Source organism: Cladophialophora bantiana (genome assembly GCF_000835475.1).
Source record: "Cladophialophora bantiana CBS 173.52 unplaced genomic scaffold supercont1.3, whole genome shotgun sequence".
NCBI lineage: Eukaryota > Fungi > Ascomycota > Eurotiomycetes > Chaetothyriales > Herpotrichiellaceae > Cladophialophora > Cladophialophora bantiana.
The window spans coordinates 66,274-84,713 of NW_015971577.1; the positions used below are offsets into that span (position 1 = coordinate 66,274).

The window sequence follows — 18,440 nt, forward strand, 5'->3', positions numbered from 1 at the left end:
TTTCAGACAGATTACTCTTCCCTCTTTGTGACGGCTTCCGGTCAGGAGTGCAGGCGCCTCCAAGGCGATGTTGCTCCTAATAGGCCATCCAGTCCAACTATACCTTGCGCAGTGGCAACCCCCATGAAGCCTCGAGCCCCTGCGCTGCATCACTAGCTAACCATTCTTTAACCCAAATTGTCAGCGATGGCCGAAGGTCGTTTCCGAATCAGTCCGCTTCCTGACGAAGTCTGGGCAAAGGTCTCATCTTCCTGCGAAATTACGTCTCCAGAGCATGTCGTCGAGGGTCTGATGAGAAATGCTTTGGACGCCGATGCATCCTCAATTGTTATCGAAGCAGAACTCTCAAAGGGCTATCTCTCAGTCTGCGATAATGGAAGCGGGATCAACAAGGTGGAGTTCTCAGAGCAAGGCCACCTAGCCAAACTCCACTGTATGAAACAGCTTAATATGGTTCTTGATCACGAATCTGACCGATGTTTTCCAGGCTCTTCCAAACTCAACGGATCGGATCCTACGTACGGTCGCTATGGTCGTTTCTTGTCAAATCTCTCCTTCCTGTCTTTGTTGTCTATAGCCTCTCAGCATCGATCTGAACCATTTGCAAATCGATTGATCCTGCACCGTGGTGATGTGATCTGTCGCCAGCTGGGACTCAACAAAGAGGAGTTGGGGATTGTGCGACAAGGTACAGTTGTTACAGTCCACAATCTATTCGGGGATGTGCCAGTCCGGTCCAAACAGTTGTCGCTGCGCTATTCTTCTTCGGCCGAGAATGAAAGAGCTTTTAGCCGAATAAAGGAAATGCTTGTTGGGTATGTGCTTGCACAGCCTCGCGCAGTTGAAGTACGATTTTCCGCGAAAGGTAAAAGACAGCACAGTCTCTATTGCTGCTCTCCTACGTCGAGTGGATGCCATTTCTCACTCGAGTCGACTATATCAACACTATTCCAAGCTAAGCTCGTGACATCTCTTGACACCAAGAAGTGGCGCTCAGCATCTGTCCGCACGAGCCACTTCTGCATTCGTGCCGCTATCTCAATCGAACCATCCCCGTCCAAGACAACGCAGTTCATCTCTGTCGGAAAGTTCCCAGTCCGGAGGGGGCATGGAATTAACTGTTTGTTTGACACCATTGATAGGCTTTGTCAAGATTCGAGCTTTGGGTATTTGGATCTCGAGCCTAGTATCTCTTGTGACGAAACCCGAGATGGGATATTCCACGACAAGACTACGAAGTGCGCTAATCTGCAGAAGGGCGTGGATAGATGGCTCATGTTCCACATTCAAATCGACCCAAGATCTGGGGAATTTTCACAATCGCTCTGGTTCGAACAGTCTTCGGCAGAAATGCTCCCCGTCATTGATCATTTGACCAAGGCAGTCGAGTCATTGGTCTCCAATTTCCTGGCAATATATGGAAACTCGGCCGGTGCGGAAAGAAGAAGGTCGAGAATGGGACGCGATCGAACTAAACATGAAGAGGATTCTTGCCGCCAACTGCTTGTTGGGGAGTCCGCTTCTGAAAACTCGCAACTTGCAACTGAGGCTCGGTATCTGAGTCACTGGCACCGCGTGAAGAGCGCTCGACCTTTAAGAGAAGATTTTCGCTATGGCTTGGGCTTGAGGAAGTCGGACAATCTTTCTTGGATATCCATGCAAGCGTCCAGTGGAGGTCCGTCGTCCGGCACCCTCCGTGTTGATGATCTGGACCTTGGTGCTACAACCAGCGAGACCCAATTTGAGAATGAAAATGAAACTGTCGCCGTCTTCCCTTGGATTAACTCACGCAATGGTCAGGTCGTTTACCTCCACCCTCGCACTGGACTAGTCATGCCTATGTCTAGTCTAGACCTTGCACATTTAGATCGAAGTCGCGGACGTTCTCCGCTACTACAGAACCAGACCTCCACTTCTTCTAATGACATTGATGGCAAAAGGCCGCGAGCGAAATCGGTACTCAACTTACACAGATATCTGCGAAGGAGCTCCCTCAATCGACCTGAGGCACCAATCGCTTGCATCATGTCAGAGGAGGTTCTGGGTGTATCTCGCAGACGTGCCGGCGCCGGACGACAGAGTAACACTATTCTTCACTCACAGTCCGTCACGAAAGGCTCTCTTTCCAACGCAATCGTTATCCAGCAAGTCGACCGAAAATTCATACTCGTCCTTCTCGCTATTCGAGATGAGCACGACCCATATTCGGCGGAGAGGGGAGAGAGGAGACTTCTCGTCCTGATCGACCAACATGCCGCTGACGAAAGAGCTAAATTTGAGAAGCTATGTGGCGACTTCTGCAAGCGCACCTCAACAAGCCTCACCAAACCCCTAGTCTTCGAGGTTGACGAAACGGAGGCCAAACTTCTGGAAGAGCAAAAGGATTATTTTCGGGGATGGTGTGTCAGCTATTACATGGTTGAAAATCCACAAGCAGAGCAAACCCCAGCATGTTCGCGCGGCCTTCATACCTGGAGAGTAGAGGTCACGGGATTGCCGGATCTCATCGTTGAACGTTGTCGCGCCGAGCCGAAGCTCTTGGTTCATATCATGAGAAGCGAGATATGGTTAGGTGGCGCGCGGCGACGCTCTCCGCTATCCCATCTCCCTGAGTCATATGCACTGTCTTGGTGGTCTGACATTGGGGACTGCCCGAGAGGAATGATCGAGATGCTTAGGTCTAGATCATGCCGTACCGCGGTGATGTTCAACGATCCTTTGGACTCAAAGCAATGCCGCGAACTTGTGCAAAGACTATCTCAATGCACCTTCCCTTTCCAATGTGCTCACGGACGACCCACGTTTACAGTGCTGGCAGACCTTGATGGTGGGGATCATTGTGGCTCCAGCATGGGTGCAAATATTGATCCCAGCATCGGCGCACTTGGATTTGGAGATGCATGGAAAGCTTGGGTCAAGTAACCGCTTTGGATAGAAGTAGTACTCGTTATTCTATACAGAGTACTCGACATTCACGAGTACACATTACAATAGGAGGCTTCCTGCCTTTGTCTCACCCATCTCCCTCGTTCTTCTCGCTCTGTCCGCTCTGTCCGCTCTGTCGCCGCTCGTTGTCCCAATGACGAGCGGCTAGGTCGGCTAGACCAAACGCAAGCGCGAAAGTGACTTCGGAAACAATTTCGTAAGAGTCGCAAATGCACGGTGGGGCGGGGGCAAGACGCGTGCGTGATCGTCGTCACAAGGCCGTATCCAATGGGACAACAGAACAGGCGGCATCCTAGGTGACTGTGCAGGGGCAGGGAGCTGGCCTAGACAGCATTTTTGACGAGCGGCTGGTGGACTTTGCTGGCGGGCGTAAGTTGAGCTCAGATTTGACATCAAGCGCCCAATCGTCGTTCGCGACGGACCTCCATCACACACATCCAACTTCAAGCTCGAGGCCCCTTTTGGCCCTTGGTGATTCAAGGTCAGCCCTTGCCTCGCTTTTGGAACTCTGCAGCTGTGACGGGCGCGCAACTCTAGCACAAAGGATGTGGTACTAGCTCGTTCTTGGAACGGCACAAAGGACTGTCGATTACGAGGTTTCGCCAGGACTGACAGGAGAAGGAGCCAGGAGGGAAGGGGACGAGCAGAAGCCAGGCCGAGAGGCAAGCAAGGCACACACAGCTGCATACTTGGTCAGCCAGGTGATTTATTTATGCAGTGTTGCACCTGTTAAAGTGCTCCCTCCTGTTGCTTCTTGAGAATGACACCTTTCGATCTCGTTCGCTGAAAATTGGGTATGATCGCTGACGAAGAATGAAATACCTAGTACCAAGGATGGCTCCCCATGTCACGACACACCACAGGAAGATCCTTCTCAGACAACTGCCGCCTAGGTTTCCGGTGGCCCGCGGCCCCTTGGGGGAAAGCTAAAGGCTCAGGCAATTCTTTGGGTGGCCAGTCAGCGGCGAGAACGGAGCTGCAAGAAGGATGCGGCAGCTTTGGTGCCAGCCGGCAAGCGCCTTTTCCAAGCGCCCGGTGACTTTAGAAAGCCCCTTGACTGGCGTTGTGGAAGTTTCCCCGACCAAACACGCTCCTCACGACCTTGCCCTGCCTCGCTCTCTTGCCTCTGTTGTCTCTCGTTTCTCACCAGGTGTTAGTATCACTTGCAAAAAAAAAAGTGGGAAAGATGTGCTTAGGCCTCTTTGCCTCTGGCTTTTCCTCTCCTTGCATACAGCTTTAAGTCGGGCCTTTGGGGCGCCTTTCCAACCTCTTTGCAGGATTGTTTGCCTTCGTCTTCACCTCTGCAGAACCTCGGATTTGCTTCCACGATAGGTTGCGGCGCACTCCGCTTACTTGGGCCGAAGCAAGCAATCAGCAGTCAATTCCTTTTTTCGTTGCCGGTCCCGGCTCCACGTGCGCTTCTCGCGGCTGCCGCTTACCTGCCCTCCGACAAACTCCCAGCAAGCAAACAATGTTCACAATTTACAGAGGACAACTTAAGAGCCTACTGCTCTTTTTTTGAGCCCCGTTCCCTTTGACTCGACAAACACCTCTACCACTTCTCTTAGGGTTCTTGGCCCTCCCCAAACACCCACGACTACAATTAAGCGCGTGATTCCCCTGGTTCAGAATCGTGAGCCTCCTGGGCGCTTACCTGTCCTCAGGTTGTGACGGATCATAAGCGCCCATACTCCGTACAGGCCTCTGGTTCTCGCCGCGCGTGTCGCCGTCTCGCTCTACCAGAAGTATCAGACCTCCCTCTAGCGAATCCGCGCTTCCAAAGAGCTGCTCTCCATATCCCGCCAGAAGGGGTAGTCATTGCAAGCGCCCTCTTCCGTTGGACACTCATATCCGCGCTTGCAGCTCTTGCCGTCATTGTATTCAGGAGTTGGATGGAAAAGAAGATCAGAATCTTTCAGGAAGACTTATACTCCGCGGCCACGCTGGGAGCAACCAACTCGCCTGACTGAAAGATCAACTCCAGCATTTGGCCTGCGACAATGCCTCCACCATCGAGTCAGAACGCATCGGAGAATGACGTGACTTCAAGCCCAGATGCCAGTTCGCGAGGGTTTGTCGCAGTCAATAACGCTTCCAGCAACGGTCCGTCGTCAACCCCCCCAAGCATGCATGTCCCTATTGACCATGCTCCAGAAAGCGGTGCCTCTAGCAGACACTCATCTCCGCTAGATCACGCTCCTAGGGAAAGCGAGATGGCAGCTCAAGCTCAAGGTGGCACGTATTCGCTCCCCCAGGGGCAGGAACGTGCTGGTCATAAACGGAAACGATCTGGGCTAGAGGAAGACGAACATTATAGTGATCGTCATTCATATGAGTATAGTCCGCGTGGCGGCCCCGAACCACAACACATGGCCAACCGAGCACTGAGCGTCCTTGGGAGCGCCGACCACAATGCCACAACAGCGTACTATCAAAATGGCGCCAGCCAAAACGGCCATACGTGGCACACCGAGAAGCCTGTACAGCCAGCTAGTTCCCTCAATGGCCTTCAACCGAGCTGCTCCGAAACGCAGCATGGAGAAATATTGCAGCAAGAGGCAAATACATCAGAGCCACCGCCACAACCGCCTTGGGGCCCGGATTATCAGCCCAGGCTTAATGGCCAACTCATTCACGACCAGTATGGCCATCCCGAGTCAGCAACGGGCGCTCCGACGGTCGCGCCTAAACGCAAACGCAATTTTAGCAATAGAACAAAGACCGGTTGCATGACATGCCGCCAACGGAAGAAGAAGTGCGACGAAGCCCAGCCATGGTGTGAGTCTCATTAGCGACTGAAAGTGGAATGTAATTTTCTGTGCATGCTAATACTCTGTCTTTTCCCAGGTAACAACTGTGTTCGGGGGGGTTTCAACTGCAAAGGCTACAGTGTGAACAGGCGTGCGGCGCCGACCAAGCCCACACCGATTAGAGGCCCGGTTCCGCTACAGTCCAGGGATCGTCCGGGTGACGTGTCTGAATCCTCGACTTATCAAGGGCCTCGCATGGAAACCACCATCAAACGTCAGGATAGCGTTCAACCGCGACCAATTCCCGTTGGCAGTAGTGAAGGACAACACCCACCGCCGTATGAGCTGAGTCCACAACGCAATGAGCCACAAACCCGACCACTTCGGCCCAACCAGCATCCCGCGTGGCAGCCGCCACAAAATAATGGTTCTTATACCTCAGAGCATCTCCCTCCTCTTTCTGATCTGAATCGATCAGAACCACATCCAAGTACAAATTCCCAAAATATGTCACGGTCACCAGCCCAAGGTCAAGCCTACCCTCCGCCCCCGCCCCCTCCTCCGCCGCCTCAGCCTCCAAATCAAGCTCCCCTACCCCATCCTCAACACCACTTTGCTCCTCAGCATGCGGCGGGCCCTAACGTCGCCCACCAGCCCCCAGCAGTTCCCCCGCCACAGCAATTACAGTGGCATCAGCCACAACAGCCCCAGCAGCAGCCGTATGGGCATGCATATGGCCCTCCTCCGCCTGGGCACCCACCAGGACCGACACCCAATCCAGCGCCCCCAACTCATGGCAGGAACACCTCTTCGAGCTCGAATTTCATGGTCGCAGACAATAAAGACATCAACAAATCCAGGATGTTAAGGCGAGGTCTCTACATCCACACTGATCCCACGTTGATCTATGACCGTCAACGGTGCGCGCGGGCTCTCGCGCGATATCAGGCAGCTCGCCAGCTAGACAGTGGCCTTGGGGAGGAAGAAATTCGCAAACTGTTGATGAAAGTGCTTGATCCTTTGCAAGACACGACGGGCAATTCGTCTTCGCAAGCAGTTTCTCAAGCCCATCTTGGTATCGGGGTGATGGTCGAGGTGCCTTTTACTTGCACATATGGGTACAATCTCCAGATTTTCGACGATGTCTATGTGGACAGAGGTTGCACATTTGATGATGCTGCGAAGATTGAGATTGGGCCTCGCTCAATAATCGGCGCTGGCGTCACTATCTTGACAAGCGACCAAAACAAGGATCTCGTCAATCGCAAGGGCACCAGAGCTGAATGGATAGCAAAGGAAGTGATCATTGCTGCGGGAGTGATTATCGGCGCCAATGCTATTATCTATCCAGGCGTCAGGATCGGAGAAAATGCGACGGTAGAACCGGGTGTGTTGGTTCGCGAGTCATTAAAAGCGAATCAGATACTTCGGGCTGCGCCGGCTCTACTCATTGATCCACACTAGACGATAGATTGCTGGACTGGCAAATGGCGGGAAGGCAGTGGACTTCGCCCGTGACCTAGCGGTTTGAGGGGCTTTCTTCGAAGCATAGAATCGAGACGGTGTACAAACTTACGGGCTCTGATCTCAGTTTCAAATCCTGCGCTCGAGTTTACCGGCAGCATTTAGCAATTGTTGTATTTTGCACGGCAAGACTGCAAATATATACCTACACAAATACTAGGCAAATGAGCAAAGCTAATCTGTCTGCTGGATGTCGTGAGTACGTCACCAAGCCTCGAGAAAAGGTTTTCGGTGGTCAACTCGTATTTTTAGGTACTGCAGAGGTTGAATTGAGTGCTGGATAAAACTTCCACCATTGTCGAGTCGCTTCAGGAGACCCGTAACCAGCAAGACTTGGCTTTAATAAACGAAGAAAACGCGGCATGTATAAAATTTAGGTATGAGGATTGGCGCATAAGTCTTCAATAATTCGAACATTTGATATGCGATGAGTCCTTGCCAGTCTTCGGTCCCAGCAGTCTGGTTAAAGGTTCCGCACCTACGTCCTGGTAGAGGTTACCCCTCGGTGGACCGGCCGGGTATTTAATTTCATTATGCTCACTTTGGCTGTGCGGGGCAACGGTCGAGGCAGCATTGCCTTTCAGGCATACCGGGTAATACTACTTGTTACAACAAACTATTACTTTATGCGCCAGCAGGGTGAAGGCTCATCTTGGCGCAGCCCCAATCTGGAAATTGTTTCTAAGTCGCACATATGTCATTAGTCGATGTAGCTCTTCAATTCCGATTGACTTGCATATGCGCGTCCAAGATAAGTGTGATGAAGAGATGGGCAGCGATTCACATCACCCGGGAATGTCATGGATCAATAGACGTTACATATCCTAGCATCTTAACCTCCGCTTGTTCAGGGGCTAGTTGGCGGCTTCAAAAATGGAAGCTAACAAAGTCTGCGCTTTTAGATTCCTCAGTGTACGGAGTATCATGAGGCCCTGAGAGTACCGAGTAGTACCTATTTCATCCCAAACGGCCGCATGCGGCTCCCTGTTTCTCATAAAAATCAGTTAGAGAAGACAAGGATGAGTAGCTTGGGCCATGGACCCGCCAACTTGACGAATGTCTCCCCCTGGCTAAGGCCGACCCTGTCAAATGATCTACTCGATTAACGTTCTTTGTCGCTAGGCGTGGAGAGAAGAGGGGCCCAGGTCACTCACTTTGGCCTCAGATTGGGTATGGAAGCGCACAGGCAAGATTGCATCCGGCTAAAGGTCTGGATATGCCATCGACGACTTCGCTGATATGCCTAAAAGACACGCATCATATCTACAAGTACACAACACCTAGGCCTTGCATAGCATCACTTCCAGAAATATCAAACAATTCATAACAGGTGGCCAAAGTTACTCCGGTCCAAGCCTCTAGAGGCCTAGAACTCACCCAGTCCCGGCGATGCAAAGGGCACTACCACGAGTTTGGGAAGTCTTTTTGGGGTGGCTTGGTGGCTTGCAGGCCGGCTGGTTCTGACGCCTTTTGTCGGCCCGTTGGGTGGGCTCTCCAGCACAAGAGCAGTACGGAGTACGGAGCATCTACTCGTACTTGTACTTGGTAGGTAGGCAACTTGGTAGTCCACTCTGGGTGCCCTTGCTCTGTTGTGCTAGTAACTTCCTTCCTCCATTAACCACGACCTTTTCACCTTCGGTCAGTCTTTACCGTGCCCACCATTTTGTACAGTTAATTCTTCAGTCAATTTTGTGTCATTTGGTTCATTATCGTCGCCAGTGTACAGCAATCCTGATCTCTACCTCACTTGGCCGTCCAGTCTCTGTGAGGCCAAGCTCCAACCTCCTCCTGGCCCTTGCAGACGGGTCGAAGCCCCCTCGCCTTGTCTCGGCGCCTTGCTCTCGTGCCTCCCTTGCTTCTCCTTGGACACATATTCTGCAGTGGCTATCTCTACATCTCCGGCTTTCTGATCACAACATTGGGATCCCGGTTTCATTATCCGCTCTTGATTGTCAGGGAAATGGCCTTCTGCGAGGCGCAAGAGCTTCGACACTGAACGATATGAACATCGACTCTTCACGGACCCTGCAGCAAAATGCGCGAGCCTCAACCTCCTGCTATCTACGTTGCACCTCTACGAATCCGCAAGAATAGCGATGATGATGACCATGACGACGACCATGACAACCACGGGCCGTCCACCAAAATGGAGGACTCGGGGCTGGCCACCACGAATCCACGACCAACGTCTATAGAATCCCTCGACGGCATGGCCTCCACTCACGGAAGATTCCACAACTATCTACGAGCCCTCTATCCCTTTCAGCCCTCCTCTCCCCACTCCTCCACCACGGTCACACTCCCTCTCAATGCCGGAGATATTATTTTGGTACACTCAGTGCACGTCAATGGCTGGGCCGATGGCACACTATTGGAGACAGGAGCTCGTGGATGGCTGCCGACCAATTACTGCGAAGGTTACGACTATGCTGCCATGCGACCTCTGCTCAAGGCATTAACCGAATTCTGGGATCTCGTGCGCTGCGCAGGCGATTCAAACCTGAGTCTTTTCCGCAATCAGGACTATATGAGAGGCCTAGTTGCGGGAGTCCGCGCATTGCTGGAACGCTCCGACTGTCTGACCCGGGATTGTTCTTTGGTCAAGAAGCACGATCCCATACGGAGGACACGTAAAAACCTCCTCTCTGATCTCGCTCTTCTTGTCCGTGCGGCAAAAGAACTGCAGCAAGTAGTCGTGGGCCACACGGCTAGCAAAGACACACTCGACATCCGGCTGGACGACATGCTGTTGAAGGCCTTCCGAATCGTCACCCGTGCCGTCTTGTTCTACGACGTCTGGACCGAGCAAGCTGATGCATCGCCGGGAGCTGCTACAAAGCCGCCCGACTCTTCTTCAGAATCTGTCGCCATCATGCAATCTCAGCAGTCAAGCAAATCGCAAGTTGCTGTCCGACGTCAAGGCTCAACATCTGTCAAAGCAAAACCTTCAGGCACAACCATCCTGTCAAAGCATAGCAGTCACAGTTCCACAGGTAATCCTGCACACATGCGGCGACACTCGTCCCTCACACATCGCATGTCGTACAGTCGTGGCACGGGCCAGAAGAACTCCAACCTCATCTCCGAATTCCTCAATCGCTCTTACGACGAATTTCTGACGGTACTGGCCTCGTTCCTGGGATCTCACATGCAATCTAGGTCATCGTCCGAGTTGTTACTCACCACTCAAAACGCCGTTCGGGCTTGTCGACAGCTGTTTGCTGTCGTCGAAACGGTCATTGACCGAGACTATAGCACTTCCCGGCCATTAGTTCAGGCCAAAGATTCCATGTACGACGCGATCACTGAACTGGTTCATGCTGCTCGCCAAGTTTTCAAGCCCATTCGCTCGATGGATGACGATCTGATTTACTCTCCTGACGAGGCGCACAGTCTAGTACAGGCTGCCACAGCCTGTGTCAGTGCTGCAGGTCGATGCGTGACCAGAACCAAAGCGACGCTAGAAGAGATAGGAGATTTTGAGATTGAGAATCTGAGTTATCTTTTAGGACGTAACTCAGGTGGCTCTAGTACACCCGAGCCGACGAACTTCGAACCCACGCCTCCGGAACGCCTTCAATCCTCTTCGGCATTGAGGTCACCCGCAGACAAGGGTACAGATCAATTGGAGGAGCGCCCTCGCATCGTCATCAATCAGGGCCTGCTGACCCCTCCTCTTTCCCTCAACACTGTCGAATCTCCTTCCACCAGCTCCGGTAGTGTTCCCCCAACACCGAAAGACGACGTGGTGGCGGAGATCATTCGCTCGTCGCCATTGCCATCCGCGTCTCTGACTCATCAGAAGATCTCTGCAAGCTCTCCAGTCTCCAATCAGTCCGCGGATATCAGACACCACCGCAAGTCCGGAGCCCGCGCAGTTGGAGGGAGTACGAGCAGTGACAGCAGTTTCGAACGCATTGAACGACGGTCGAATCCCAGCAACATATCCTCCGCGTCGACGCGAGTCACCTCGGTTCAGGAAGATCTTGGCCACTCGCTAAAGCCCCTTGGCTCAAGACCGTCACATGATGGCGGTGGCCGAGAGTCCCTTGACGATGACGAAGATGCTGAAGCAGAAATCCTCGTTCACACCTTTTCCCAAGAGCTTGTCTTTAATCGAGAAGGCATAATTGTTGGGGGTACGCTGAACGCCTTGGTGGAGCGACTGACCGCTCCCGACTCAGCCCCTGATGTGTCTTTTGTCACCACAATCTACCTCACTTTCCGCTTATTCGCAACTCCGGTGAGCTTCGCTCGTGCCTTGATATATCGCTTCGAGTACGTGGGTGAAAATGCGAGCATCGCAAGCCCTGTCAGACTACGCGTTTATAATGTCTTCAAAGGCTGGATGGAATCTCACTGGCGTCATGACTGTGACGACACAGCACTTCCTGTCATTGTCGGCTTCGCAAGAGAGTCACTCATTGGTGTACTCCCAATGGCCGGCAAGAGAATTCTTGAACTGGCCGAGAAGGTGGCCACAAGCCATGCGCCTATTGTTCCTAGAGTAGTATCCGCCATCGGAAAGACGAGCACATCCACCGCGGCCTATATTGATCCGAATACCCCACTGCCAAATCCCGTCATTTCGAAGAGCCAGCTCACCGCATTGAGGGCTTGGAAAATGGGTGGACCATCCGTCTCCATCCTTGACTTCGACCCTTTGGAACTTGCTCGTCAGATCACGTTGAAGACTTCCAAGATCTTTTGCTCGATTCTTCCCGAAGAGCTCCTAGGCACGGAATGGACAAAGAGAAGCAGTTCCCTTGCCGTCAATGTCCGCTCTATGTCGACTCTGTCCACCGACATATCGAACCTCGTCTCCGATTCCATTCTCCAACTCGAAGAGCCAAAGAAGCGAGCCGCCATCATCAAACAGTGGGTCAAGATTGCCAACAAATGCTTGGACTTGCGCAACTTTGACACGGTCATGGCAATCGTCTGCGCTTTGGACTCGACCAACATCAAGCGAATGAAGAAGACATGGGAATGCGTACCTCAGAAGGCTAAGACCATATTTGACGAGATGTGTAAGATTGTCGACGTGGCTCGAAACTATGCTGTTTTGCGTCAACGTATTCAGTCCCAACTCCCGCCTTGCCTCCCTTTCATCGGCGTCTATTTGACAGATCTTACTATGGTCGATTCAGCGAACCCTTCTACAAGGCCACTTTCAACGGAAGGCGGCGGGGCCCCAGTCATCAACCTAGACAAGCACATGAAGACGGCGAAGATCATCTCCGAATTGCAAAAGTTCCAGATCCCCTATCGCTTCGCCGAAGTCTCCGAGCTCCAGACTTGGATGCAAGACCAACTCATCCGAGTCAGGTCTGCAGGAGATAAAAGTTTCCAACTTCATTACCGACGATCCTTGATTTTAGAGCCCAGAGAACCTAGCAGGAGTCCAAATCCTGAATCAGCAACGGGAAAAGATAAGGAGAAATTCGACTTCTTTACATGGGCACACCTGGGCCCAAAAGAGAAGTCAGTTTCAGTGTCTAGTTGATCAGAGACCTTCAGGTTGACACAGGACTCGGGCTTCAGAAGCGACGTTTTTATGATTTTCCTCTTTTCATTCTTCCCAGGATCGTTATGAGCTTATGATACCCCACGGACGTCTGTGTTTCTTGTCATTTTGCTATGTCGCCTACTAGCATGGGATATAGGTTTTGCTTGCGAGGCGTTGGGTTGGGGATACGATATCAGTATTTTGCTGTCTTTTGCTTGATTCCTGGCTTCTCGGGGTTTGGCTCAATGGTGGGAGGTTTGAGCCAGGCATTCATGCACTTGCTGTGGGTGTAACTTATCACATGCGTCGTTGTTTACCGAGGACAGGGCCATAATGGGGAAGCTTGGAAAGCAATATGTATGCATTATGGATGAAGCGGGGTTTTGTCTCCTCTAAACAATAATGGGTTCTGATGCTGGTAGTGCGGCTATGGCTACCGGGGTAGGGAAACAAGCTCTGAAGATCTAGTGGTTCGGGACAGCTTTCCAAAATGCAAAGCAGACAAGGGCCATGATTGCATAAGTTTCTCGACAACTCTACCGCGTGATGTACATAAACGCGCCAAATTGACGACAGGAGTTGATTAAACACTCGACGTCTCGCGAAGCTGGCTTTTCGAGATTCATCAACTTTGTAATGTATAATGTTCTCTTTACTATATTGGCATGCATCAATGTGGGAGCATGGCCCTCATTACGCTAAGTCGAACTGGAGATCTTGGTCATATCGGCAAGACGCTTCTAGATAATCGGCTCTATGCCTAATAGAGACTTGTATGAGAGGAGCAGTATCCAAACCAGCGCAGCAAGCTTTAGGAGGAAGTAACAAGGCCGGCACTTCCTCGTAATGGCAACCCCCCGAGAATGCGGATCACCAACGCTGTCCAAACCGGCTTCGCACCCAGGGTTGATAATAGCCTGAGTATTCTCTCGTCCTAGAGATGCCAAAGTAGCTAGCAACATTGACGTAGCCGTCTTCGGTATGTTCGCCAGCCCTTTTGAGCGCTTCGGCGTCCGCGATATCCGTCTCCCAAGGCGTTCGACAGTAGACGCAACGCACTCGCTTTCCTGCTTGGCTCTTCGCCCACTGGTTAAAACATGACCTGTGTATGTTGTGTCCACATTGCGCTTTGCACCAGACCAGCTCGTTGTGCTCCTCATCAAGGTCCATGTAGCAGATTGGACATTCTCCATCGGTAGGCTTGCGGCCCCCCTTTGAGTCTTCGGAAAGATCGGTAGGGATTGGAGGCGCACGGGCAAAGATTTCTTCGAGCTCCGAGGTCAGGAGGGCAAGTTGGTACTGAAGATGCGAAGGCGCTTTAAGGACAGTGTGAAGAGCGTAGACTTTGTGTTTGCACTCGTTGCCTCTAAGCGAGTCAGGACATGTGCAGGTCGGCGAACGACTGATGGTGACGGTGTAGATGTTCCCTGTCGAACCCACAATGTCAATGTCTTCAGACGGGGCTCCTGCTGTCATATTCCTTTTGCGACCTAGCACAATCATGCGTTGAGTCTGGGCTCGCTCGAGCTTAACGAGGAAAGACGCTGGAGGCTTGCTTCTGTATCTGCGCATTCGCTTCTCCTCAACTACTTCTCTTGTCTCTTTCTTGGGCGTAGTGGTGGTGCTTCTCCTTTTGGTTCTGCATTTTGCTCCGTCCGCTTTGGTCGGATAACTTTCATCTCTAGCAGTGCTTAGTGTTTTGTCTTTCTTGAGATCCAGTACCCTCGTTGATGCACACATTCCGGCTGGTTGATGGAGCGGCAGTTTAAATCGTGATGGAGATCTAGGTTTCATTGGGGTAATTTTCACGACTCCTCCGCCGCTGGAAACACGGGACAGCGTCGTGGGAGGCATTTTAAGCGATGAAATTTGGTGCCTTGTGATTGAATCAAGTATCTAATAGTGGTCAGTAGGTTGCCTCTGTTCTGGATGGCGGGGAAAAGGTAGAAAGAACGGGGTAATTAAGCTCCCTCCTTTAAAATCGCGGCTGACAGAACTTTGACAGACACAGTAAGGTCCTCGGGTCCCTGTCTCTAACCAACCAAACATTTCGTCAGAGGTTGAAGAGATACGAACTGACCCAAGGTGTCAACGATTCGATGCCCCCTATAATTCTCTGCGCCTACACTGTTGGCGAGACATCCCGCACATCTCAAGCTCCTCTGCAGTACATGCCGCCGCCATCATTGACCGTCTCACACCAAGTGAACTTTAACCAGAGTGCGCAAGGGGAAGAGCAAGGTGGTCACGATCTGTTCCGTTCCCCTCAAGGCTACGCCCTCCTGCTACCGAGATCCCTGCATTCACTAAAGCGAAGCTCATTTGATTGAGAACCAACTGCGCTCTACCGAGTTCCATGGCGCTCCAATACGGTTTCATAGTCACGCGGTTTCGCTCGCGATGAATATGCTTCAGTGCGGCATAGGCGCCCTTTCGTTCATCCATTCCGATTTACACCAGGTCTTGAGAATGTCCACCGGGGTTTTTCACAGAATCTATAGCTGTGAGTCTTGTGCAACTCTCGGACCATTAGGATGATATACTCACAGTCAGTGGTCACAAACGCTCTGTCAGCCTCGGTCAATGCCTCGCAACAGTATTGCAACGTCTCGGAAATATCATGTGTGCGCCTCAATGGTGTCTTTCAAGCTAGCAAAATATCGAACTCTGCCCACACGCCATCCCCTGCATGGTACGCAATAACCGACTTGAATCCAGACACCAGGTTGCTGAATCGATAAGCGAGATATATCAATTTCTTCTGGAGCATCTCATCCACCGCGAGACCGCAAAGCCTGCTGACATTTTCGACGCAGGTATCCCGCCCGGTCGTAAATAATGTACAAGGAAAGCAGTGCCGCCCCCAAAGGATCCAGCCACCAAATGCCCGCCTGCTTTCCGATCAGCGGAAAGAGCAACGAGAGCGTATTGAAGTAGACATCCGTCTTGCAATCCTGCGCCAGCGCTTGCACTTGTGTGGTCTTGATCCTCATACATCCCACGCCGATCAGACCTTGATCTCGACGGTCTCAACCATAGAAGCGATTGCCAGTGGAGGCAACGAAGCAATGTCGTGGTTGCCATTCGGAAGCAGTTTCGCAATGGATTCTTGCAGTACTTGAAGGAAAGATATAACCATGATGATGGAAAACAGAAGTATCCCGATGGGTTCCAGCCTCCGCCGACCGACTGGGAAGTTCGTCACAAGCGCTGACAACCTCCAAGAGACCAGTTTGTTAGTCGCCCACACGGTCGCTGTGCACAGCAGATCCTGCGCCGAATCGACGAGAGATGCAATCAACGACAAGGACGAGGACTTGAGCGCGGCTATTCCCTTGGCAACGACGAGAATGATGTTGGCAATGACATTGATGTTGATGGCCCATCGGGCGTTTCGATCTTTCTTTTGCCTACTTTTTCGCACCTCCTCCGGCAGCAAGTAGTGAATGTGCTCTTCAACATGCTGCAGTCTGCCTTTCTCGAATCCCGTCGTGATCAGCGTCGGTGTTCATACCCTCCATAACCTCGTCGGCCATGGCCAACACTATGGTATCCACCTCGGCCCAATTGTTCAACGTAGCGTTTTGCTTCCCGTAGAATTTCCGGACATTTTCCTCTTCAATTCGCTTCAGATGAATGCCACGTGTCAGCAGGATAGTCGTCCATTGGCGCGTGCTCTTACCTCTTCATCGCTTTTCCTGGCCTTTTCGAATGCTCCTCTATCCACGCCATTTCGCAGCTGTTCCTTCAAAACAGCCGTGGTTCGGCAATCCAAAGCATATTCGACGGCATCCTTGAAGCCAGGAAAGTGTCTCTTATGGTTTCCCGCTTCCAGATCCGGCTTCCTCTAATTGTCATCTGCCTGATTCTTGGGTGGATGGAGAGTTCGTTTACCGACCATGGTATAGCTGCTCTGAGGCTCTGTGGGTCGATCTGACAGGGTCAAATTTTAGGGATAAGCGTCAGAGTTGAAATCTTTCCAGCATGAGGTCGCAAATATATTGCTCTCGCGAAGGGCATATGGCCAGATGCCATTGTTGATATAAGGAGCAGATCTCATCAACGCCGTGGCGCGGCCCCCCTGCTTCGATGACGACATTGAACCAACCGTTTCCCTGTTTCGCTCTCCAAAGCAGCACAGAAGCAACAACCTTTCCCGTCCAAGGAAGCTTGGTCGTCAAGCGAATCTCGAGTCAAGGCCTAGTTAGGGGCAGGATGCCTCGCGCAAGCGACACTGAGCAACCTTTTTGTGGCCCTCGGCTTCACATGCCCACAAGCCCTACGCTCGTCCTCACGGCAGCGAGCCTTCTTCATCAGACTGATAATTGGCCTGGGTCCCCTCAGTTAATACCACAGTACGCAATGTATAAGAATTAGAGCGGGCGAATGTCCATACGAAGCGACAAGTAAGATGCCTCCGAAGCCTACGCGCGCAGTTCCCTCCTTCAAAACCTCCTTCCATGACATCAATGACAAGTGCAGAAAGCTAGCTTAGGCAGCTACATGGCTATCCCACAGAAACATGATCATTGCGGATTGACACGCTGGGGTTCGGTCTCTTAAGACAAGAACAGCGCCCACAGTCATACGGTGGAAGACCAAGCAGGGTATGTTGGCTGCCGATCGTACTGTCGAAATCGGCGCATCGGGGGATATTGTAGAAACAGTGTGCGAAGACATCATACGCCCGGGTTTGTTGGAATAGTTCGAGGGACAGAGATATGTACAGTGGTAAGTTGGCATTGTTCCTAAGGCTCTGTCAAATCCGAAACTTTCAAGAGCACAAATTCCCATGGATTCAACTGAACAACTGGCTCAGTCCCGGAGGTTTTTCTGGCCACGTATCTTAGTGAGTAAGCGTTCTGTCCTGGTCCTTAAGGACGTCACCCCGCATTTGTATCTGAGCCAGATCAGGAATTGTCCTATTCGTGGTTGAACTTGAAGCTCGGCTTCTCGTGGTCGCCGAATCTGACAGACTTGCTGAAATGCTAGCATTATCTATGGGTGAGATGGCTTTTTGGGTCTGCAATTTTATGATCCCATCGGATTCATTCTGTTTCTCGACGACATCGTTGTTACCAGCGGATACTCTTGCCCCGAACTCGGGGCTAGGATGCTTGCGGTTGCCGTGAGCCCATGACTGCACCACTTCCAGCTTGACGCCCGGTTGCTCCATGAAGTCGCCAACGACGGCTGTCGTCTTGCATTTCTCACAAATGTCAGGAAATACGTGTAGGTTTTCGTTGACACCGTCCTCGCAGACTTGGTGAGTGATTGTGATCGGCAAATTAGAGGTTAATAGTTTGTCCACGATGTTAGCGCACTGCACGATGGTCGTGATTTTGACATGTCCGCAAAGGTGGTATATGGTGCATGATTCACACATCTTGCAGAGGCGTCTGTGGGAGAGAAAGAATATTTCGGATTTTTACAGGAAAAGAGAGTCTTGATGGGAATCGTGGCTGGTGTTACTCGTCATTCTACGAGGTCTACCGCCATCTTGTACCCTGAGGAACCAGAAAAGGGACATTCTGGACAATGAATACCCAGTTTGAGCTCCTTTGTCGGAAGAGCCCAATTTTAGTATCACTCTATGCTTCATGATAAGGGCTGATTCTTTGTTCGGGTTCTTTATGATCGAGGTGTGTAATCAAATAATCATGAGAGCAGCGTATGCAAGACGTGGCCAAGGATCAGGCTGGCGTTGAGTG

General features: G+C 51.7%; 5 protein-coding genes across 5 annotated transcripts; 3 read left to right on the forward strand and 2 right to left on the reverse strand.

Moving 5' to 3' along the window:
* Window positions 1-186: 186 nt before the first annotated feature.
* Z519_01930 (uncharacterized protein) lies at window positions 187-2,922 on the forward strand (the record flags this gene model as incomplete). Its single annotated transcript, XM_016759687.1, has 2 exons — window positions 187-433; window positions 488-2,922. The coding sequence occupies 2 exons, from the start codon at window positions 187-189 to the stop codon at window positions 2,920-2,922; spliced, it is 2,682 nt and encodes an 893-aa protein (XP_016623208.1).
* Window positions 2,923-4,946: 2,024 nt separating this feature from the next.
* On the forward strand, window positions 4,947-7,160 carry Z519_01931 (uncharacterized protein; the record flags this gene model as incomplete). The annotated part of the gene is made up of 2 exons (XM_016759688.1): window positions 4,947-5,724; window positions 5,794-7,160. The coding sequence occupies 2 exons, from the start codon at window positions 4,947-4,949 to the stop codon at window positions 7,158-7,160; spliced, it is 2,145 nt and encodes a 714-aa protein (XP_016623209.1).
* A 2,095-nt stretch (window positions 7,161-9,255) lies between these two features.
* On the forward strand, window positions 9,256-12,726 carry Z519_01932 (uncharacterized protein; the record flags this gene model as incomplete). Its single annotated transcript, XM_016759689.1, has 1 exon — window positions 9,256-12,726. One exon carries the CDS (start codon window positions 9,256-9,258, stop codon window positions 12,724-12,726), a length of 3,471 nt encoding a protein of 1,156 aa, XP_016623210.1.
* Window positions 12,727-13,599: 873 nt separating this feature from the next.
* Z519_01933 (uncharacterized protein) lies at window positions 13,600-14,583 on the reverse strand (the record flags this gene model as incomplete). The annotated part of the gene is made up of 1 exon (XM_016759690.1): window positions 13,600-14,583. One exon carries the CDS (start codon window positions 14,581-14,583, stop codon window positions 13,600-13,602), a length of 984 nt encoding a protein of 327 aa, XP_016623211.1.
* A 1,153-nt stretch (window positions 14,584-15,736) lies between these two features.
* Z519_01934 (uncharacterized protein) lies at window positions 15,737-18,115 on the reverse strand (the record flags this gene model as incomplete). The annotated part of the gene is made up of 5 exons (XM_016759691.1): window positions 15,737-16,203; window positions 16,244-16,355; window positions 16,412-16,576; window positions 16,628-16,662; window positions 17,707-18,115. 5 exons carry the CDS (start codon window positions 18,113-18,115, stop codon window positions 15,737-15,739), a joined length of 1,188 nt encoding a protein of 395 aa, XP_016623212.1.
* Between the last annotated feature and the right edge of the window lie 325 nt (window positions 18,116-18,440).